General features: G+C 46.0%; 1 protein-coding gene across 2 annotated transcripts in view; it reads right to left on the minus strand.

The window, feature by feature from the left end:
* Positions 1-380: 380 nt before the first annotated feature.
* The window catches only part of LOC307227561 (fibroblast growth factor 14-like), a gene marked incomplete at both ends in the record, with an annotated part of 57,293 nt that continues 32,484 nt past the window's right edge, over positions 381-25,189 (minus strand). Inside the window, 5 exons of one of the 2 annotated variants that reach the window (XM_079996923.1) lie at positions 381-532; positions 1,273-1,471; positions 14,842-14,945; positions 16,414-16,524; positions 24,592-24,784. In XM_079996923.1, coding sequence (XP_079853049.1) covers positions 381-532; positions 1,273-1,471; positions 14,842-14,945; positions 16,414-16,524; positions 24,592-24,784 — 759 coding nt within the window. Of the gene's footprint in view, positions 533-1,272; positions 1,472-14,841; positions 14,946-16,413; positions 16,525-24,591; positions 24,785-25,189 lie in introns of those variants that run through there. The other variant, XM_079996924.1, reaches the window with a different exon arrangement.

Consider the following 25,189-nt stretch of genomic DNA (forward strand, 5'->3'; position numbering starts at 1 on the left):
CTCCTCGACCGTGGACCGTAGGTGGGTCTGGCCGGCGCCAGCCTCCCTGGATCCCACCCCCCCCCCCCCTCTTCTGTTTTCTCTTCCTCCTCCTCGACGCCCGAATTTCCACTCGACCCCCCTGTCGGCCCACCCCTCCACCCAGTGGAGCACTCTCGGATCCTCTGCCCTCCCCCACCCCCCACCGGGCGATGGGTCCGCCCAGCTGGGAGAGTGAAGATAGTTTTGAGTGCAGGAGGTCTGTGGGACGACTCACCCGCCCACCACCCCCCCGCCCCCCAAGGCAGTCAGAGTATGGGCCGCGGGGGGTTCTTTTTGGAAATGGGCGGGGGTAGAAGAGGAGGAGGTGGAGGAGCAGAGGGGGGGAGGGGGGTGCGGGGTTATGTGGCCTCCTTGTCGGGCTTGCTGACCGGTTTCCCGCCGTTCATAACCAGGGGCTCGCTGGCTGCGCTCTTCGCGGGCGGCCCCGCGGCGGAGCTTTTCGGGAGCGTCTCGCCCACGTCGTGCAATGACGGCTCCCTGTACATGGCAACTGGAGAGGGGTGGGGGCGGGGGGCGGAAGAGGAGGTGAGCGAGGGAGAGGGGTCGGAGGAAGAAAGTCGGGGAGGGAGGACACACAGGACGAGAAAGAGGCACAAAAAGTAAGAAGAACTCAAACAAGGCTCAACTCAAACCGTACGATGCATCAAATAGCATTAAAAAGAAGGACCAGCGTGACATAACACATCAAGTGAACTGTTCAGTGAACAGTGTGCACTATTCTGGACGCTAAACTACTGTACAAGCGTATCCCACAATGCATTGTGTTATTGCAATCTATTTGAATATGTATGTGATTTTACTTTTATTTTTTTGGTGATTGCGTTTATTTGACATTTGTCACAGTCACACTTCAGATTATTCCCCACAAATTCACTTTAGTGCTAATTATCCCACAGGAGCACACACGAGCATTCAAATTCAGAACGGCTGTTGAAGACAGGACTGCATAAAAATTAAAAAAATATATATATTTTTTTGTTGCTGTTTATAGTAAAAAAATATATATATATATATATATATATATATATATATATATATATATATATATATATATATATATATATATATATATACCTATATATACCATGGTGTAAAAAGTGTTGGACGTCCGAGTATTTTGAGTCAAGCTTCTGATGCATGGTAGGAAACAGGAAGACTTTTACTTCCTGAACCACCTACAGTACCCGCGTGCATGTGTGCGGCTGGTCTCCAGAAGGCGTGATGGGCTACCTTCTATGGGTTTGGGCAGGAAGTGTGCGGCTGGTTTGGTCTTTTTGACTCTGTTGCCCTTCATGGGCTGCCCCTCCTTGTTGAGGCCCAGGAACCAGGCCCGGCCGGACTCCTGTTGCCGGTACAGCATGGAGCTGTAGATCACATAGTAGTTCTCGAACACAGACTCCTTGAACTTGCACTCCGCTGTGAACAACTCCTAGGATGAGGGACACAGAGAGAGAACGGGGGGGGGACATTACACATTTTAGCCATAGTGGTTAATAACTTGTGCGTAACCCTGTTACCCGCGTCCCATTAGGAAGTTGGGAGAGACCCCGGCAACCCTGAACGAGAATAAGCAGGTACAGTAATGCAGTTGGACTGATGGATGGGTGAATTAATGGACAATGAGTCCTTTGGGAGATGACATACTTAAATGCCAAAAAAAACAACAGCAAAAAAAAAAAAAATGGCATGGGGGCCACAAAGATCTTTTTAATCTTTCAAAATAAGAACAAAAGCAGTGCTCTACAAGCAGGAGATAATCCCCAAAGGCCTGATATCAAACGGCACTTTTCCTTCTGACACATTTGGAGTTATTTCAAAATGATCTTCATTCATTTTGCATCTCTGCTCACTACTCCTGGCGAGATGCACAGAAAACATGGGCATGCTTGGTGAGCAAGAAACGGTGAAAAAGTTGGATGAGCTCAACCCCCCCCCCCCCGGCGGAGGGAGCGCAGCGACACGGCAAGCGTGTCGGGCAGGAGGCATCGGCTGCTCCAATAGGCCCCGCCCATAAGGGGTCCGGAAGCGTGCCGTCGAGTCGTCTGACGGAACTGGCCCCGCGAGCCGCGCACAACTTATATCAGTTCCGATGAAACCTACGAGAAAGAGCATCGTCAGGCGGCCTCCTCACTTTCCAAAAGCCAATTCCGTAGGGCAAGGCTGATTTGAGCCAAGCTAGTCGTGATGGCGGCGCCGCGTGGCAACTCCTCATCCGACATCCAACGCCCTCGCGGCATTTCGCCCGGCAACAAAAAACGCTTCCTGTACGGATGGCGGTCAGGGTTCTCTGAGGGTCGAGCATTTCCGCTCCCCTGCAGCTCCCTCCTCTCAGATATGGCAGCTCAGATAGGGAGCAGGTTCTGTTTAAGGAGCGGCCAAAGGTGTTTAATAAATCCAGAAACGACCTGGGAGGGGGGATCCCACGCATGACAACAATCAAAGCGGTGTTGTGGGTGAGGCCGGGCCCCGGCTGAGCGTCGAACCCAAAAATAGACGGAGCGGTGTCCTAAGAGGTTCTCATCAGGAACTCCTCGGGAACAAAGTTTGTCCTTGGCCGCCGGGCCTCGACACCAAGGTGACTCAAGATGTGAAGCTTTTTCAAATGAGATTTTCCGGTAGGGAATGCTCTTGCGCATCGTTTGTCACAGTGCCCAGTTGGCTTTGAGCTGGTGAGCTCGCTGCGTAGGAGGAGTCTGCGAAGATTGGCTTTGATTTCATTTCGCCTGGCTGGCGACGACTGTCCTGTCGCCACCTCCAGCCGCGGCTGGAGGTGGCGTTTCAGAATCAAAGCACAACACCGAACACCCGTGCTGAGATCCACTTGGTCCGCTCAAAATGGACGCGCAACCTAGTTTTTGGACACGGGGACTCACCCGTCGAGAAACACTAGTGCAAAATACATCCGGGTTACTACTATTTAAACTTTGGGTGTCGCGACGCCGTGTTGATTTAGAGCCTCGCAATGTCGGCCAGTTCCTTTTGTATTTCTGCTTAGGGTACGGGATGACATCACCGTCTAGACCTCCTCCTATCCAGTTCTGGGAGGGCCTCTCTCTTCCCCTCTCTCTCCCCCTCTCTCTCCCCCTCTCTCCCTCTCTCTCGCTCTCTCTCCCCCCTAACATTGTCATTCCTGTCAGGTCTGCTGGTACCAGGCTCATAGCAACATGAGGAGGAAAAGCCACACTGGATCAGCCCGGGCGGACGAGCTGGCCTCCGTAGCCGTGGCAACCAACCAGGGCCGGAAGGGGTGGGGGGGTGGGGGGGTGGAAGGGGGTGGGGAGTGGGACCACGGCGGGTGGGTGGGGGGGCTGGGCCACAAGGGATCAGACGTGGCTCACGCACACACACACACACACACACACACACACACACACACACACACACACACACACACACACACACACACACACACCAATATTTGCAGTATATTCTCAATGACCGCCTCTACTCATGTCAGGTATAAACATACTCTAGCATTAAAGGTATAACAATTTGTGTTCAGAAAGACACAACATAAAATACACAATATAGAGAATATTAAATATAATATATTGAATATTTAATACAAAATATATAATTAAATATCTGAATCATACAAAATATATGCACGTACAGGTACTCCTCACCTCACGACATTCCTGTTTAACCACCGTTCAGACTTACCACCAGCTCTCTGACCAGTCTGTATTGCACACTGCATACAATACCGCTGCGTATTGATATGCTTGATTGATTGATATACTATGTACACTATACACTATACTGTATACACTGTAAACATCTCAGCTCATCACCGTTCTCAGTCTGTCAGTATTCACTACACTAGCGTTCGTACTGTGAAATAACACTATATATACTTCTCAGTATATACTATATATACTATATGCACTATATATACACAATATATTCCAGCCACGCCCCCTTACCATGAAATAACACGGGTCCTTGCTTATCGACTAATTTGCTTAACGACCTGGTCCTAGGAACGTAACTCGGCCGTTAAGTGAGTAGTACCTGTACTTCAATATACAGTATACTGACAAATAAAGATTCTTCTTCTTCTTACTGTATTATATTGAAGACAAATAACTAGCTTATAATGTTTTTTAAAAAAACAAGTCTTGTCACTATTTTAATACCGTATTTCCTCATATAAAAACCGGTCGTCAAATAAAAACCACGCCTCTTTTAAACGCAGGGGGGCGTGGTCTACACAAACAAATACAAGCCTGCCTCAAATACGGACCAGGGGAAAACAGGATAATAAAAACAGTGTGTTTTAATTGTAGATGGATTTCATTTACTCCATTTCCTACTGCTACGTAGCAGATCGCAGATCGCTTTTTGGGGCAAGTGCCCCACTCTGAGCGCTCTCCAGCGCTCCAAGCAGGAAGTGGTGTGTTCAAGACGAACTCGGAAAACTGTAACCATAACTGTTCCATAAGGGACACGCACACGCACACACACAGCACTGAATAATACACTGCATATATGTATATGTGCTGTATGAACATGTATGTATATGTATATATATGTATACATTTGAGAGTGAAATGGGTCTCTGATAGCCAGATGTTAACGCCCGTCTCTCTCATTCCCCACATCCCTCTAGACAATTTTCCCGGAATCAAATTAATTTGTTGTTGAAGAGCCACATCATAGTTGTATTTTTCTGCACTGGAAGTTAGATTTACGCTTTGAAATTTGAGTCAGGTTCGTGTCGCTTTTTTTGTTTCATTTGCCATTTTGACAAGGGTGCAAGGTACATTTATTCTCCCAACTAATATACGACCCTTTTGACAAGCCTTAGGTTCGGGAGATTTTGTATACGTTTACACCGGCGGCTACAGTGCGTGGGATTGATAATGGTAACATTTCAAGTATCAAGTTGTCTGCCTCGCCCCCCCCAAAAAAAATAAGATGAATGAAAGCGCGATGGCGAACGACGACGTTCAAGGCAAAATGTGCTGGGAAATAATGAAAAGAAAAGATATGCACTTAGGTGTTACTTTATACAAGACTGCACAGGTGAGTCATTCTAATAGACCTGTCTGTCTGCCCGTCTGTCTGTCTTTTTGTTTGTCGATGCAACACACCGTGTCCGTGTCACCGTCTGGTCATTCTGTCCTTTTTGAATGTTAGCGTGCTGAATGGAGGTAGGGAGGTGATGAAGAGGAGGGGAAGCAGGGCTTGACTCTCTCTCCCTCTCTTTCTCCTTCTCTCGATCCGTCCCAGTCAGTCACTTTTCTGTTTCTCTCCAGAGACGGGACACGACTGAACGCACCGTTGTGTTGTGGGTCCTGGAAAGCGCCAAAGTGAAGCGCCGCGTCAAAACCACTGCATTTAATTTCTGGAATTACGTTGTTTTATGTTGAGGCCAAGGTTTATCGGGCGCCCCAATGACCAAAAAAAAAGAATTTAGCGCACAGACAATGAATTTTATTATCTCGCTGTAGTGAAAAAGATGCATTTGGTTCTCTTACTTAGGGTCAGTTTGTTACTGCACATGATTGGTTAGTTTGAGAAGCGTTACTTACTTACTTACGTGTGTGTGTCTGTCTGTCTGTGCGTGTGTGCGTGTGTGTGTGTGTCTGTTGTGTGTGTGTGTGTGTGTGTGTGTGTGTGTGTGTGTGTGTGTGTGTGTGTGTGTGTGTGTGTGTGTGTGTGTGTGTGTGTGTGTGTGTCCGCCTATGAGCCGGCATGTCGACCTCTCGGCAAGTGGGCGTTTTTGTTTCCTTACATTCGGTTATTATTGCGGCGCTAATTACCCAGAGGGATTGTGGGTAAACAATCTCACTTGAGGAAGGACGCCGCACGGGGAGAGCGGAGCAGCAGAGGAGTGGGCGGAAATGCCGAAAAACACACACGACAGGGTTAGAAATGTAATCAAATGGAGAGAGGATGTTTTCTTGGACTGTTCAAAACCAGCTGGGATTTCTGGCGTGGGGATGGCATGTTCATTTTCATGTTTATACTGCTTAAAGTTGCAGCGTGTAGAATTTATGGAGCGGACTTGGCAGAAATGGAATATAATAATCATAAGTATGTTTCTATTCGTGTATAACCCCGTGAAAATAAAAATCCTTGTGTTGGCGTTGCCTTGGAACGAGCCATTTTTATTTAGATAGGGAGCGGGTACGCTCCACGGAGGCCGCCATGGCCCGTCGCCATGTTTCTTCTACAGCAGCCCAGAACGGACAAACCAAACACTGGCTCCAGAGTGGCAAATGTTGCGCCTCCATGTTTCTTCTACAGCAGCCCAGAGCGGACAAACCAAACACTGGCTCCAGAGTGGCCATGTTGCGCCGTAATGGGGAGGGATATTCAGTTGGTTTCAATCTGCAACCTCACTGCTAGATGCCACTAACCCCTAACCCTAACCCTAACCCTAACCCTAACCACTAACCCTAATCCTAACCCTAACCACTGACCACTAACCCTAACCCCAATCCTAACCCTAACCACTAACCACAAACCCTAACACTAACCCCTAACCCTAACCCTAACCACTAACCACTAACCCTAACCCTAACCACTAACCCTAATCCTAACCCTAACCACTGACCACTAACCCTAACCCCAATCCTAACCCTAACCACTAACCACAAACCCTAACACTAACCACTAACCCCTAACCCTAACCCTAACCACTGACCACTAACCCTAACCACTAACCCCTAACCCTAACCCGAACCACCAACCACTAACCCCTAACCACTAACCCTAACCCTAACCACTAACCACTAACCCTAATCCTAACCATCACCACTAACCCTAACCTTAACCACTAACCACTAACCCTAACCCTAACCCTAACCACTAACCACTAACCCTAACCCTAACCACTAACCCTAACCCTAACCCTAACCACTAACCACAAACCCAAACACTAACTCTAACCACTAACACTAACCCTAACCCTAACCCTAACCACTAACCCTAACCAAAACCCTAACCACTAACCCTAACCCTAACCACTACCCCTAACCCTAACAACTAACCCTAACCCTATCCACTACCCCTAACCCTATCCACTACCCCTAACCCTAACAACTAACCCTAACCCTATCCACTAACCCTAACCCTAACCCTAATTCTACACACTGCTCCTTTAAGTTAAGAGGTCCAAGTTGATTTTCCATTATCCTACCAGATTTTTTTTTTATCTTTTAAACAGTTGCAACAGTTAATTCTTCAGGTTTATATCGGCCAAATTTTCTAAAAGTTCAGGTTTACTTTCCATTTTCCCGCCATATATTATTTTGGAGAGTTTGTTGTGAGGTTTGCTGTATATTTCACTTTTTCTGCAGATATTGATATTTTTCATTTTTATCGCAACATTTGTATTCTATTGTTTGTTATTATCATTTCCTATTGTTTTTTGTTCATGTGAGCTGTTGGGACATTGTAATTTCCCTGGATGAATAAAGTATCTCTCTATGTATGTGGTGTCTCCCCTAAAATAGCACCCTCCCCCTATTTTCGATGTGAAAATGACTGTTAATAAAAGGCTTGAGTTCACTTGGAATTACAGGTGATATTGACAAATATCACAATATTCCTGCTGAAGACCTCGAAAACAATACATTTAAAGATATTCCGAGACCATATCTAGTCTCACATCACAATAACAATATTAAGTTCAGCAAGTGAATCATCTGCAGCTTCCTAATTGTTTATAATTACATAATTGCAGGGGCGCTATTGACGGCACAGGTATCTTGTATGTTTGCGACGGTACGAGTGGCGGGGGGGACGCCAAACTGCATTCGTCTTTGGTGATTCCCTAAGATCTCTCCCCGGCATCTGTGACCAATTGTGTAGAGTTGACTATTTATTGTATTTTATGGGTTTATTATATATTTTTTCCATATATTGCCATTTTCTTTCATATTTTTATTGTATTGCTTCATTATCTTTTGCCTACTGATTTCATGTCAGTTGTTGAGACACTGCAACTTACTTCTGGTTATAAATAAAGTATCCAGCTATGTATCAATTTATGTTTGTATCTATTGTAGATGTTGCATTGTTTATCAAAGCAAAACTAAAAAAGGAGTCATATATATATATATATATATATATATATATATATATATATATATATATATTTATATTTGTATATATATATACATATATATATATATATATATTTAGTGGGTGGGCGCAAAATCAATACAGAGATACATCCATAGACTTAAGCATAATGAAGATAATGAAGATACTGTTTGAAAAATGCAAAATCAATTCAAACACGTCTCGCCTGTGTACTTTAACTCTCCTTCATAAGCCAGAATTGAATTAAAACGCAATTACTCAGAATATCAGGAACAAATGTAATCTGCTTGAAGAGAGTGCTTCAAGGCTGTTTTTGATTTAAATATTTAAATATTAAATATTTTAGACCATGCGAACATCATGTAGAACCACTTATACAATAACTAAATGCCACTTATACACACACACACACACACACACACATACACACACACACACACACGTACAACCAAAAAACATAAGTGCACATAAAAGATTAGCAAACAGTGTCTCTCTCTCTCTCTCTCTCTCTCTCTCTCTCTCTCTCTCTCTCTCTCTCTCTCTCGCTCTCTCTCTCTCTCTACCGCACGCATGCACGCGCACACACACACGCACACACACACACACACACACACACACACACACACTTACACACACTTTCCTCTTTCACAAGTTTCCTAAACTCATCAGCACTTATTTGCACTTTTCCCAGCATGGTCCATAATTATCACAGAGCAGCTCATTGCAAACAGAGCCATCTGTTTGAAACACACACACAACCACCAAAGCCTGAAAGGCACAGTACAGCCATACAATCGTCAGCACAACACACACACACACGCACACACGCGCGCACGCACACTTGCACACATGCACACGCATACACGCACACACACAGACACACACACACACACAGACATACACATACACATACACATACACACACACACAAACACAAACACACACGCGACAATTTCAATTAACATGACGGTGCTTGTTACTTATCACCAGCTGATTTCACAAAAGCAGGGTGGCATTTTGCATTCACGCTTAAGAGGAAATGTCATTTTAGAGGGAGACGGCCAAAATTGCATTTCAGACATTTTGTTCCACGTATTTCCTATAATTGGGACTTTATTACAACAGTGACAATTTGCTGAGAAAAAAAAAAGTGTAATTTAAAACCTCTGGCTTTCAGAATAGCTTCCAGAGCTTTTCTCTTTGTGAGTCACTGCTACTAACCCTAAACCAGAGTGTATTACAAAATATGTATATTTTTTGTTTTGCGGGGAAGAGAGAGGTCTGTGTGCAGATCTGTGTTCCAAGCTTGAAGAAAACATTGAAAGCTGAAAGGTCGATCATCCTTTATGCTGGACAACAAAAAGCAACGAGCAAAAGTGTTTTTTAAGGTGTGATGTGCAAAATCCCCACTATTGGTACGGTAGCAATGAGGCATGACAAACGTTTGGGATGAACCTAATTTTTCTCCTCATTCTGTAGTTTAAGGGAGGGTCCAGAACAGAACGCGTTGCCAAACTTATTCCGCCTGAGTTTCTTCTAAACTCAACAAAAACATCTCTTGAAATTAATAAAAATATCTTGGAGAAAACAACTTAAATAACTAAATAAATATAAATTAACTGTGGAAATTAAAAATATCTGTAATGTCTGTTGTATTTTCGTCTGTCTTTTTAAAGACAATGCCAGGCCATATCCGCTAGTGACGGGGCCTGTCACTTTGAGACATTGCATTGTGGGTGATGTAGGAGCCCTGTGTGCACATGGGTGGAGGAGGAGCTGATACACTTGTTGCGTGTTATCACTGTTGACTGGGGATGGTGTAGTTTGAGCAGCCACACCTGTCTTGGGTCTTAGTAATTGGGTCCAGAAACAGGGTGGCTCTACACCTGTTGCTTGTTAGACCAATCACACACAGGAGAGCAGCCCTTGTCACGACATGTTTTATATCTGCTATGTCTGCTTGTTCCAGCTTGCCCACAGTCCTGCCTCAAGGTGTCTCTGTGGGAGAAAATCACTTATTGTTGGAAGCTCCCAACAACACGGTTCCATTCAAACGGACTAAACACTGCGTGTCCCATCAACTTTATAAATCTTTGGGACTAAAATAAAACAGACGCGATTCAGACCCGTTTCTCTGTTGCTGCAAGCAAACTCCATGGGTGACGACACAAACACGGAATATGTTTTTGACTGACATGGGGGTGAGTGAGTAAATTCCACCATACTGGTATCGACGAACGTCTGTGATTCAGACATTCGTCCATTCAAAATAGTACATTTTAATCTTGTTTGGTAACGGTGAATGATTGGTTAACGAGGGTCGGCAATTAGTCAGAAAGATTTCAGAATTAGCATCTCAAAAACAAACATAATATCAGGTTGATAACGTCATATAAATTATTACAAACGCAATACAAGTTGGATTTAGCGCCATGACGCCATCGGCACAGGTTGCCTATGTAGGCTACTTTTTAATTTTGCAGAACATCTCATAATGACAAATATCGATAGGCGATTGTGGCGCCGCCCCCTGCGGTCGCCTGCGCTCCGGTTGACTTTTGCACATTTTAGTATTATGTATGAAAGTATGTATATGTATGTGACGAATAAACCTCTTGAATCTTGAATCCATCGATTCAGTCGGTCAATCAAACCGGTTTAGGCTCGTACACCAGACCGGTCCGGCAAAACCAGAAATTAACCCAACTCTTACACGGGGCAACTTGGTCAACGTCATTCAGAAAGGAGGGAACTTTATTCTTTTTTCGGTTCATTGTGTCGTGTTGAGTACACGCGTATCAGGTAAACTGACAACGGTATTCGTGGTGGTACATACGTATCATCAAGTTTTCTTTGAGCATATGTACTTTACTGCCTCCCTTAACCAGGGTTCAATCAGGCCGTGGCTATTCGACACATAGGCTGCGAAACATCATGAGGTGGAGCTTTACTTCCTCGTATTTTGTTACAGCAGAATTCTTATTAATATATTTGCTTGTGATGAAAATGAACGATTAGTCAGACACTCAAACTGAACAGTCCGGGCGCCCCAGTGGCTCCTCTGGTAGAGCACACCATTTTCAAGGCTTAATTGTTGTTGCAGCAGCACCGGGTCAATTCTAGTACAAGACCATTTGCTGCACATCATCCTCTGTCTCGCCTCACTGTCAATGGAGCATGAAAAATGCCCAAAAACAAAAGATATCTTTAAAAAATGAACAGTCCGATCTGTACCCGTCTGCTGTTGTGTAATCTCTCAATTTTCTTTTTTTTCCATAATTGACATTTACCAAGTTCAATACCTTTTTCCACATGAAACTGAGAACCAACAACAAATAGCCAGTGCAAGAAGAATGATTGCAGCGAGGAAAACCTCCCTCACTGTTCACATGGACACCTGACTGTTGTTTCAAGACAGACTTGAAAGACTGTGAACCAGTCCTTTAACAGACTGTTGTAGCTGCTGCGGCAGTGAGCCAATCACACATGGCGTTAAATCGAAAAACCGCTTGCGGTGATTGGCAAAACCATACAAATGGTCATTTTTTTTCCTAGATCTGGGTACAAAATGGATTGAATGCAGGTGTCGTTTGACTGGAGATGTTTAGATACTACTTGGTATTGGGTTAATTTCAATCGATACCTAAAAGGTACTGAGTACCAGGACCCAGCCCTCACACCATCCATGTCATTGCACGCTCATCTGAAAGCATCCACGCAGCGAGCAATCCAATCTCAGACTCGGACTCGACTGGCGACGCCCCAATATATTAAAAGTGATTATTTTGATCTGTGTTTTATTTATGTCGGGCTTATCCAGGCTTTCGCGCAGGCTGCACCAAACAAACAGGCAAAGGAAGCGCAGCAGCCGGAACAGGATCAAAGCAGTCCCTCACTCTTACCATGCCCGGCTTTGACAGGGGGATTTCTACTACTATTCCTGCTGTGGGAGCGTAAGAGAGAGTATGTGTGTGTGTGTTTGCGTGTGTTTCTGCGTGTGTTTTTGCGTGTGTGTGTGCGTGTGTGTTTGCGTGTGTGTGTGCGTGTGTGTGGTTGCGTGTGTGTGTGCGTGTGTGTGTGTGTGTGTGTGCGCGCACGAGGGGGGAACCCTCTCTCCTTTTATTTATTTACAGGAAGCTGTGACACATCTGCAACGGAACCGACAGGCGTACACGAGCCGCGCTGGAGGGAGCGCCGCTCTGCAGTCGTACTCGTTTGATTCTGTGCTCTTCCTCTTTTAATCTTCCCTACCCTCTTCCCCGATCCCCTCCCCCCGCCTCCCCTCTTCCGCAAACCAGGTTGTTATCGTCTTCTTTAATCTCAGCTTCACCGCTTCTTTTCCTTCTTCCTGGACTACCTTGTCGGCCGCCTGTCATCCCTCGCGCAGGCACGGCCCGAGCTCTTGGCGTCGCTGAGTGGACAGTACTAGTAGTTCTGTCAGACAACTTGACGGCGCCACACGCTTCCACACCCCTTATGGGTCGGCCCCGTTTAAGCGTCCGATTCCTCCTGTTTTTTGGACATGACCTTTTATTTTTTAGGTCTTTTTCATTTTTATTGTTTCTGTTATCTATAGGTTATATCTGTTGTTTATCATTAGGTTTAGTGTATATTGCAATATTTTAATTGTACAAGTGTACAACTTTTATCTATTTTATTGTATATTTTCCAATTTTTTGATAAATTGCATTTTCTTTGTGATATTTGTATTGTATTAGTTTATTATTTTACTGACTATTTTAATTGAGCTGTTGAGGCAATTGCAATTTCCCCATCATTTATTATTATTATTGGACACTTATTTACATGATAAATATTTATCTATTTATCACGTAACAACATTTTTATGTCAAGTGAGGTGGTGTATATACACTGATCAGCCACAACATTTAAACCACCTGCCTAATATTGTGATGCCAACACAGCTCTCACCAACATCAAGGCATGGACTCCACAAGACTCTGAAGGTGTCCTGTGGTATCTGGCACCAAGACGTTAGCAGCAGATCCTTTAAGTCCTGGAAGTTGCAAGGTGGGGCCCCCATGGATCAGGCTTGTTGTTTCAGCACATCCCACAGATGCTCGATCAGATTGAGATCAGTTGTGGCTGACCGAGATATATATATATATATATATATATATATATATATATATATATATATATATACGGCAGACCAGGGGGCGTGGTTAAGCTGAGGCTGCAGACGGCAGCGTGGCTCCCTTCCCGTGGCTGCACAGCTGTCCCAAATCAGCCGAATTAGCGTCCGAGCGCCGCTGATTGGTCCGATTTGGGGCAGGAAGGTTTTTTTTAACCCTGTGTCTGTCATGCAGTGAGAATCAGCATACAGGGCTTGAGAGCCAACCAGGAGCCCAGCCCCAGCCCCAGCCCCAGCCCCAGCCCCAGCGCAAGGGTCCGACATTCCTCCTGCGTCCTTGTGGCAGTTCCGCCTGCCACACGCCACCCAAGTGCCGTTTTCAGGGCCCTCCGGCACAGCGATACGGACAACCATGGGTTGTAGACACCAGTTTAATGTAGAGAGGAGGCTCGGTGGAATTAGCCAGGAGCAGATTGAACATGTCATGACATGGCTCCTCTCCCAAGTGAGTGTTGGAATGTCAGTTTTACCTGCTGCTCATTAGACCAATTAAGGAGCAACAGGTATGCAGCCACTCTGACCCAAATCACCTAGGTCCAGGCCAGGTGTGGCTGCTCACCCAGACCTTCCCCACAACACAGCACTAATTAAAACATTTCACTTATTGTTTATCATTTTGGCCAGCAAGCCCTTAAGTTCAGGGTTTAAGAATATAACTCATAGAAATAAACACACGCCTACCGGTGCTGAACCCGTCTGGCTCCTACTTTCTCCTCCATTTTATCCTGGGAAGTGACCGACCGGTCAAAATATATATATATATATATATATATATATATATATGCTCAGTATGCCTAGTTTTTCTGTATACCTCACCGGGAGTGGTGAGCAGTCCAGCCCAAACGCCAACCTCAAACAATGCTAAATAAATCTAAGAGTTTGTCGGAAATAATGTTCATTGGGAAAAGTGGTTATGAAGTCTGTGAAGCTTGTTCTGAGGCGCCGGCACTGAAATCATTCAAATTCCACGCGATGGCTCTCTTTCTCTATGCGCCACTCCGCCTCTCTCTCTCTCTCTCTCTATCACCAGCTAGCTTTTCATCCCCACTTTTCTTCTGCCTGTCGTGCCTTTCTCTTTCTCTCTGTCTTGCCAACTCCTTCTGTGCCCTGCCCAACCATCCATCCCTCATTTTCTCCACATCACGCCGATTCATCCGTCTGTGTGGGTCTGTTTGAATAACATTCGAAAAACCACACCCATCTATCCGTCTATCTGTCGGTCTGTCTGTCTTTTTCTTATTCCACATCACTCGCTCTCTCTCTCTCTCTCTCTCTCTCTCTCTCTCTCTCCCTCACTCTCCTCCTGCATCCCGATGTGGCCCTCACCCCTTTGAATTCACCTGACACAAAGGGCACAACCTGGCCTAATCCCAAGCCAGCCAAACGGAGCGAGGGCAGGCGATAAAGCAGCTTCTCTCAAATGTGAATTGAGCTGTGCTTTGTTGCATATTGGAAATTGCCATTTTGGGGGAAATGTGTCCCGAAGGTGGCGGTGGTTTGTATCCCCTCCACCCACTTCCATGGTGATGTTGATGATGTTTTGATAGTAAGCGTGTGTGTGTGTGTGTGTGTGTAGGCGTCCTCACCGAGGAGTACAGGTGGCCCTCTCCGTTCATGGCGATGTAGAGTCCAGTCTTCACCGACTGGATGGCCACCACTCTCAGGCCCACAGGAATCAGATTGAACAGAGCTGGAGAGACAGCGGCACACAGGCTCGGTCAGAGAGGGTACCGGGTCATTTAGTGACACACTTCAAACAGGGCTTTCACTTTTTTTTTTTTACACCAAAACTACGCCCACTGTGTTTTGAAGCCCATTATTTCTGACGGGTTGCACTAATGCTGTAGTCACCACCACCCAAGGCGAAAGTCAAACTGAAAAGTTGAGCGGGACGTCTGTGCTCTTCTTGGCCAATTTTAATTTTGTCTTTTCGTTCCAGAGACAGAAATAAAAAAATTAACAAATTAAACCGTTGTTTTTTATTTATCCCCATTTATTTTGGATAACCATTTCAATATTGGACTGAACTGTCGCAGCAAGTCTGAGTCATGAGAGTTGTACAGCTCTTGTATCAATATAAATGTAGCTCAATTGAACCTTAAAGACTTGATCTGTATTTGTTCTATATAAAACATATTTAGAAAATTTCTCAAACAAACATGTTTTTTTTGTAAAGTGGTATAAGAGGTTTATTTTTCGATGTATAATAAGTGACATGCAACTGGAAGTAAGACCCCTTCTAAGTGGTCTAACCTTGGATAAGATAGATAAGATATTTGGATTTGACACTGGTCCCTAAATCATACTACTATTATTAATACCAATTAATTTATTTTATTCCAGAAATACAGAACTGAACATCATATACAGCTGCAAAAAATGGATCGTACTGGATGTTATTGATGAAAATTTGGCAATAGCTTAAAATTTCAATACCAAGCCTCAATGGGAGTTGTCAGGAAAACACCTTCCTGTTGCCTTTTGACCATTGGATGGGCCAATCCTAACTCCAGAAGGGAGGCATCAGCACGGCAGGGGGGCTACCTTACCCACCCCCAATGAGCATCATTGCACCTTCTGCCCATCGAGCCACACAGGAGAGAATGGACCTCCAACATCCAATTGTGTTCTTGAGATTAATCTGTCAACCTGCAGCTGGTGACGGCTCCACACCCTTCATTTATCTAGCTCTCATATATGACGTACAAGTTGGGAGGCACATGTGTTAGTGTGCCTATAGGTTTGTGTGTATGTGTGTGTGGGGTTGTGTGGCGGACCCAGGTGGGACGGGATCAAAAATATTGTGCTTTGTGTTCAACAGTTTCATTTGTCATCTGGAATAGGACCCGCCTTCAGAGGTCTGCGGGCAAGCCAGTTGTGAGTGAGCGAGCAAGTGTTTGTGTGTGAGTGAAGATGGGTGGGTGTGTGTGTGTTGTGGCAAAAATCGGTCCTTATAATAACAAATGTGATGTTTGTCTCTACGCCTATCAACTATCAAGACTAACAACTATTTTAAACCCAGCCAGGCGTGGAGCATTTTTTATCATCTACATTGACAATGCTAATACAAAGTCCTTCGATGAGACTTGAAACCGAAGCTGTTCAGAATGTGGTCGCGGTGGAGACATCACTGCGCGTCCTGTCGGTGGAGAACTCACAGGAGTTGGTGCTGTCGTCTTTGGTCCCGTCCAGAGATCCATCTTGGCCCATCTGAAGATAGAATCCCTGTCTGCAGAATAGTCTGGTCACTATGCCCTTCAGCTGCGGTTCTGTGTGGGAGGGAGACACCATTAACATCATCTAACAAGTCTCTTGTCATTGCAGGGCAGAGAGAAGGAGCAGGAGGCAGGTACAAAGGAAACCAGACATGGCTGAGTGTTCTTTTCAACAGAAATAAAACCCTGTCCTTTCGGACAAACTCAGAGTGCTTCACATTTATATGTGACCACTCACTGCTACATCGTACAGCCGTCGAATGGAGGTCCGGCCTCGCTGTCCGGAGACAGAGGTGAAACTACAGCCATTTTTCGAGAATTAACTAACCAACTAGTTACTTCAATCTCCTGTAGCTGCGTCCCCTGTCGGTTGCCAGTGCTGCCTCCCCACCTGCAGATTGTGCCAAAACCACACCCCACTACCACATACCATTAACTCTATTGACAGGTGTGCAACAGAGGGACACTTGTTGGTTATTCTTTAATGTTTCATCATAAAATATGTTCAGGCTTGTGTCACATGTTAGGTTGTGACATCTGGTTTGATCAAATCATGAGCAACACGCCAGCAATTTGCGTCCAATGGCATCAAGACTTTTTATTGTGTTTTTGATAATGTACATATTGGACAACAAAATGCTGTCTTGCTGTGCATGCTCGAATTGCCTCGGATCCAAAGTTGAGCCAAATTCTTAAAAACATGTTAAAATACAATAGACTAGAATTTGTGTCAAGATAAAGCCTGTTTTGCCCAAATATGGAACGGATCTCTCCATGGGGAAAATGTCTGCACTCCTCGCAGGTCTTTTCAAACGTGGACGTTTGTATACACCTGTACGTCTTTTCTCTCTAAATGCAACAGGTACATCGATTTCTGCATATATATGCATACATTTTCTAAAACAACAAACTAGCAAAAACTCTAAAAATTAGCAATGATGAACACCGATGACTGTATATACAACATTTATAAAAAATATTTATGTCTATTTATATGCAATATAGACCTGAAGATAAATAATTTGTTTTAAAAAAATGGAAATCCAACATATGAGGGAAGGGGGGGAGAGAGAGAGAGAATTACTGCTTTGAACAAAGGTTATAGATAGATAGATAGATAGATGTACAAGATAAAAGATCTGCCAACTTACACTAACGCAAATTATAAACCACAGATATAACCTGAAATTAATAGAAAAACAATACAAAATTTAAAGAGAAAAATGAGAAGGACATGAAAAATAAAAGTCCAAAAATGAAATATACGGTCCTATACATACGTATACTGCCCTATAGAAATCCATCCAACAAATATTACTCAGAAATACTGAAAAGACAGCATTGGACCCACGCTGGGCAGTATGTCCATATTTGCGCTACGGATGGTTCCTCCGTCCATTGATGTCAGTTAATAGTTGACTTTCCCCTGGCAGGTACAGACAGCGACAGCCTTCTCCCTCTGGCATCACACGCCGTTATAATCAGTGAACCTCGCCGCCTCTTTGCTGGAGATGTCAAGGCTTTTTCCACACAAACACACCTGTGCATAGGTATAGACAGCAGAGAATGCAAATGCGCGCGCACACGCACGCACACACACACACACACACACACACACACACACACACACACACACACACACACACACACACACACACACACACACACACTAACCCCCAAAAATAAAGGGTTCCCCAACGAGTGCACATAATCAACGTTCACCAGCTGCTCTATTTTCCTCATCTCACACACCCCCACGCACACACACACACACACACACACACACACGTGTGTGTGTGTGTGTGTGTGTGTGTGTGTGTGTGTGTGTGTGTGTGTGTGTGTGTGTGTGTGTTTGTCCGATGCCCGTGACAGTGAAGCCGCACCTCAATGCACACGGACAGAAAGAGCTGCGGCTGACCCAGTTCATGAGGTGTGTGAGGAGAGAAAGCGACAGGCTTGACGTCGACCATCTTGAACACCGCGAGACGAAGCGGCAGAGGAGGCCTCAGCCGGTACGGGCGCACGTCGGCGAGAGTCCTGTACCTATGCCCTTGTAGGCATTCCGATGCCCTGCCACCGAATTGGCGGGGCTCGGGTCACGTGAGAATCGTCTCTAATGCGCGCGCGTTTTGATGTCATGACACCGCGGCGTGACAGCGTTCCTCGTCCTAGGAGGAAACGACGCTGTCGGCCGGTTCCGCCGAAATTCACCTCGTTTCACGGCGCGCGGGAAGAAATAAGTCTCCTCCTCCAAACCGCCATTATGTCCTTGCTCCTGCCAACACGGAGCCTCCCTTCCTGATGGCTCCGATGGCACTTCACACTTTGGACCCCACCAAATCCACTCTGCACCAGAACAACAATATTTGATGGACAGAACACAGCAGGCAGCTCTAGCTCTCTGATTAAAACCCGTTGTGTGTCGCCGAGGATCCTCCATTTTACCTGGATTTAAAAGATTTTGGAGGTATCAAGGAGGTGCTCTCTGTGCAGATTGCATGATGGACAACTCGCAGGATTCTCAGTCCATCCATCTTTCTGCCTCTCTATGGATTCAGTGAGTCAGTCTCATTCACCGGTGATTCACGGTCTGCTTTGAATTCCAGGTGAATCCAAGAGTCCAACGTTTCGAATCCCATCTTGACATTTTCCACCGCCGTCAAGGTTGAAATTCCCGTCTTCCCAAGTCTCCCACAGCAGTCCTGTCTGTTACTAGGGAGATTCCCACATTCGCAGCGTTGCTATGGCGACAGTCTCGTGATTCCGACCGCCCGTCTGCTGTTCTAGTGGAAGGGTATTCCCCCATCCGCACACACACACACACACACACACACACACACACACACACACACACACACACACAACACAGACACACTCCAAATACAAATGCACACACACCACACACATGCAGAGACTCGCTATTGCGGCTATCCCTCCCTCAAGAAATTTGTTTTAATTGGATCATTGATTCGGTCTGAGTCATTCCGCAGCGACATGTGGCACGGTCTGTTTCATGTCTGGCTCAGCCTAAGTAAAGCGTGCATGGTCGATGCGCACGCACTCGAAATTATGCACAGCACCGACGCATGTTAATTATGGCCCCTCAAAGGAGGCATGGAACGGGGGGACTGCAATTCACGCCCTGAGAACAGCTCAGGGTGACACGAGGCACAGGACAAAGCGCCGCTGAATTTCGGGGTGAGAAATAATGTAGATGTACGACTGTAACGAAGCTGTGCTCACGTGAGATCTGTGGATCATTACTTTTTAAATGGCAAGTGACAGGGATTCTCCAGTCCGCACAAGGAAATTAGTAGACTCAACTAGGACAAAAATATGAATTACAATCTCCAATCAGGAGGAAGTTTGTTTTTACACGACGATGATTTTCATTTTTTTCTAAGTAACGCTGTCCAACGGCTCCGCCGAGGCTGGCGACTACACCACAAAAAAACAAAAACAAACAACAAACAAAAGAAAAAAAACGCCATCTAACCGACGTAGACTTAAGACACAACATTTAAACTTGGAAAAAACATTTACCAGAATCATTTATTAAACGTCAGCCTAGATTTGCATAAAAGGTATTACGGGGGTCCTGTTTTTGTACTTGTACTTGTATTATTCATATACAGCTGTTGTTTTGTTGTTTTCTAAACTGACACTGCAGTCAGGATGCAGCGTGTGCATTTTAAAACATATTTGGGCTTCTATTATAAGCCTTTGCATTAGTATGAAATAATGTCAATGTGCTGGGACTGTATTAATGTGTGTGTTAAACAGTTAAAACAGTTAAAAAAAAAAATCCAGATTTTTGTCTGAGGATCAATCCCCAAGAGGACACTTTGGGATGGGGAGCGTCGACGCACCTGTTTCTTAAATAAGTAGTGATCCTCAGATCTCACCTTCCTTAATTTGAGCCCAAATTTCAGGGAAAGATTGATTGTGAAATTTTGGGCCGATACCGACGTTTAAAATAACAATTTGGTTTTTTTCTTTGTTTATTTTGTTATGTATTCCCCCTTTTGTGACAGGGAACCTAAGAAATCTTTATTATAAAAAAAAAACGGAACTGTTGTAAAGTCCTTCTGCCCTTCATCACACTATTGTTGAATAAGCACAAATCCATCATATGAAACGACCTTTAACATAACTTTCTTTCACGTGAAAAAGCTTTTTTTTTTTTTTTCAAAAGCCTTTCTCGCCTGCTATACAACTACCTACCCAACGAGAAGAATCTTTCAGTACTCACATAGCCCAAAAAATATATATTTTTTGGGAAACATAAATGAAATACAGTTACATGTGAAAGCGATAGGAAAAGCAATAAAGATAAAATAATCAAATCAATAATCAAAGTTAAACTAATGGCACTTTTTGCCGTTCTCCTTGATGGAATTACAGCCGGATGTGACTTAACAACCTTATAGACAGAGGAAGCGAAGAGCTGACTCTACTGGCACGTCTGCACCGGCTGCCGGAGTTTACCGAGCCGGTGGATGCCATTTTCTCTGGAATATCGCACTTAAATGGCTTAAATAAAAGCCGTGTATTGCTATAAAAGTAGGTTTTTTTTCCATTTATTAATTGCATGGAGGCTGTTTGGTGCTTGTAGCAAGGAAGCCGATGGACGATTTGGACCGGTCCCGCCTGGGTTGGCACCGTCGGAGCACGGGCGCCCCATCGCCATAGTGCTGTCGGCACCGGCGGACGGGGAGACAGGTGCGTAAAATGCGCCCGAATCACTCCCTCTCCGCGCCCCTATGTTGCCTTTAGTGAGATCGAGCCCTGCCAACACAATTCAGCCAGCACAAAATGGATGCATCACAACAGATAAACATCGGCCACTGCCATCAGTGAATGTCATCTTATTTGCCGATGGGCCGATGGCAGTCGACGAGGCCAATGTTGGCCGATGTACGGCCGATATAACGGTGCATTACTACTGTCTTTGTTCCAGATGTTTCTCTCTTTATGGATCTTGTTTTGCAGCACTGCCTGTGCCGTCTCACAACTTTCATGGAAATTCCGGGGGATGAAAAATGCCAAATTTGACCAAAACAACTTAAATGATATAGCCTCCCAAATTGGCCATTGTTGGTAAATGGTGTAATCAAGTGGCGTAAAGCGAGTCTCCCATTCCTCGCTCCGTGGTCCATTTCTCCAGACTCCTCCACAGGAAAGGAACCAAGTGCAAATTGATTCCGAGTGACAATAAAGAGGCACAGTGACAGGCAAATCTGCTGTCAAGTCATGTCATCGATTTTGTTTGCTCTCTCGTTGGTAACCCTTTTGTAATATGTTTGTAGGAAGCTCTACAAGCCCCGCGAAAAACGGCCAAAACACTTAATAGCTCTAATGGATTTTGATTGGCGACAGCGGCTGTCCGTCAAACGCCCCGCTCGCCTCTCAATCTGTCTTTTCGGACTGTCGGTTGACCTCTCTCCGTCTCGCCCCCCCCTCTCTCTCTCCCTCCCTCCCTCCCTCTCTCCCTCCCTCCGGAGGACACACCTGGGGTGAAAAATGTTGTTTGCGATTCAATATCTCCGTCGGCAAAGGCTAAGGGGCCCGGAGGCGGCTCTCCGGCCAGCCGCCCGCCTGCACGTCCGTCTCCCTGTGACGTGCGCGGCGCCGCTCGTTTCTCCTTCAGAAAACCTCTGGAAGGCGGTCGGGGGGGGGGACGCCAGCGAGTCTCTCCCCAAAATAAACACACGGGCGCACATGCACACTAAACAGGTTAAAGCCACACACACACACACACACACACACACACACACATACACACAGGCACACACCCAGTGCGGAGCCGGCGGAGTTGCCAGGTCTTCACCGGCAGCTCTCACAGCTGGCTTTTGGAGAGAGGGAGGGGGGGGGGGGGAGAGAGAGAGAGAGAGAGAGAGAGAGAGAGAGAGAGGGAGATGGAGGTAAGAAAAGGAAGGAAAACAGGACGGAGTTGGAGCAGGGGAGGAAGGAGGCAGGAAGAACATAGAAAATAAAGGGGCGAGGAGAAGAGGGGACGGGGAAGGAGGGGCTGGGAGAAAGAAGGGAGAGGGTAAAACAAAGAGCGTGACAAAGGAAGGGAGGGGAGGGGAGGCGAGCAGCCGGGAGAGACGGCGGCTAGACTCCCCGCAGGATAGACAACATCGTCGGCGAAGTGAAGGGGGGCCGGAGCGGGGAGGAGGAGAGGCAGGGGGGGGAGCAGAAAGATAAAATAAGGGAGGGAGGGAGGGAAGGGAGGAAGGAAGCGGAAGAAACGGGGTGTTAAAGGTGACGGAGGAAATGAGAAAGCGCCGCCAGCGAAGATGGAGGGTCGTGCGGAGAAGTTCAGCAGGTGTGTCGAGGGGCGGGAAGGGGAGAGCGGCCAAGACGGACAAAAGAAAAGAGAGAGAGGGAGAGAGAGAGAGGGAGAGAGAGGTACCGAGAGGGTTGGGTTCGAGAGAGGGGGAGGCAGTCACTTGGGGCATGGCCCTCGCCTCCATGTTGCCACAAGGGCGAGACTTTCCGAAAGAAAGAAAATGCACAACTCGAAACCGACGGCGCCGCTCTCCCTAAAGCCTTGGATTTCGGCTTCAGCAAGACCCGCAAAGGAGGGGAAACAAGGTGAATTTGCGGGATGCAAACAATTTCAAAAGAAAAACGCCCACGCCCACCCGATCGCTCTCAAACGCACCTGTTTCACGCGATGCCGCTGCCAAAAGCGCAGACCATGAAAACCAAACGCTGCAAAACCAGACCTGGACGTAAACGCGACGGAGGTGGCAGGGAGCTGCTCTCCCGCGTCGAATGTGTGAAGCTCATCGGCGGTTTTGTGTCGTGTCTGACCGGGCGGAAGCGCCGAAAGGAAAACCTAAAAATGAGTCACGTCACTATTATCGCAACTTGAAACGTCCGTATTGTCAAGCGCCCCCAGAGGGTGATGGCATCTGTGCAGTGTTACGGTCGGACACCATTCAGGGGTTTTTACTGCTGCGTACAATGGGACGGTGGTGAAGTTAGCGCCGGCCTTGTGTGACTAAGACACACAATAATAATAATAATAATAATAATAATGACAATGATAATGATAGCTACGTTCACAAAGCGTTTTTCTCAGAACTCAAAGCGCTGTGGTTAAACACTGATCATGAAAACAACCCCGGTAGAGGTCGACAACGAGATCTCGAAAATCAACCACAATTTATAAAAAGCAAAAAAGTCAAGTTCATCCGCTTTGCTCATTTACGTCCCACGATGTATGTAGCTGATAACAGACGTTTCTTTTTATGAATACTGCTGAATATGTCTCACGGTGTCCATTTAACCAATACGTAGTTGTGTATCGGCGTTATTACCACTGTGAAACCATTATACCTGTATGCCTGCATCTGCTCTTCAACGATGCACAACCAATCCCCCGGGATTAATAAAGCGTCTTATCGGAATGCAGGACATGTCCAACCATGGCAATTGGAAAGAAGCGAGACGGGAGAGAGGACGCAGGACGTCTGGGGCCCCCAGACGTACACCTCGAGGATCTGGAAGGTACCAAGCGTGACCAAACGGTGACTCACAAGCTCTTCTACATCAAGGAACCTCACGCAACGTTCTTCCGTCGCTCTATCGATACCATTTCATTCACAAATCTAAATTTGTTCACATTACATTATGGGTTTTGGTTTTTTTTAACGTTATTGTGCATGACTATTTAGGGAGACAACAGTGAAGCCATTATCACAACGGCCGTGAATGTACATTCCCTAACTTGTAACTGTCCGCGTTTTTTTTTTTTTTGGCCGGGGACGCCCGTGGAACCTTTTGGAAGGACCCCCGACCCCACATTGAGAACCGCTGCACTAGACGAGGCCCCGACTGGTACCGAGACTAAAGCCTAATCTGAAGTTTGAATAATTGATCTTCTACTGCAACTACTGAACCGTGCGGCCAGACGACGCGCACGCACGCACGCACGCACACACACACACACACACACAATCTCTCGCGCGCGCACACACACACACACAGTGCGCGATGACTGTTTGCTTTGCATGCACGAGCGTGTGTGTGTGTGTGTGTGTGTGCGTGTGCGTGTGCGTGCGTGGGTGCGCGCGTCTGCCGATCCCCCCCCCCCCCCTCCCCTCACACCTTGCCTCCGTAGCCTCCTCTTCTTCAAGCCGAATATTCGCACTTTGGAGAAGATGTCGACCAGGTTCCCGTTGCAGAGCCCCTGCTTCTTGCTGGGGCTCTTCCTCCGCCGGTGGGTCGTCGGCCGGTGGGCGTGTTGCTCCCGAGCTTGTCGCTTCTGTCGGATCAAACCGCTGGCGATGGCCGCTGCCATGTCTCCGAATTAAATTAAAAATTTAAAAAAAAAAAAAAAAAAAAAAAAAAGAAGACCAACAAAAAATAAAAATAAAAATAGTAAAATAAATGAAAAGACGCGACTCCGCGCGCCGTATCACCCCCGCGAGCGGCTGCCGCGCTGTCACGTTAACGAATCCATTCACGGGAGCGTGAGGTGACCCGTCTCCTTCTACCTGTCGTGCCCGTCAGATCGCGTCTATAACTGTCCCCCGCTCGGTCCTCCGGTGGATCCCGACCATCTCCAACGAGTTTCCCTCGCCGTCGTCAGCGGAGAACAAGCTGCCCGGGAAGGGACGTAACGGGGAAAAAAAATTAAAAAAAAAACCAACAAAACAACAAAAAAAAACAACAACAAAAAAAAACAAACAACAAGGCGCCGCTC

Source organism: Zeus faber (genome assembly GCF_960531495.2).
Source record: "Zeus faber genome assembly, chromosome: 2".
In the NCBI taxonomy this organism is placed as follows: Eukaryota; Metazoa; Chordata; class Actinopteri; order Zeiformes; family Zeidae; genus Zeus; species Zeus faber.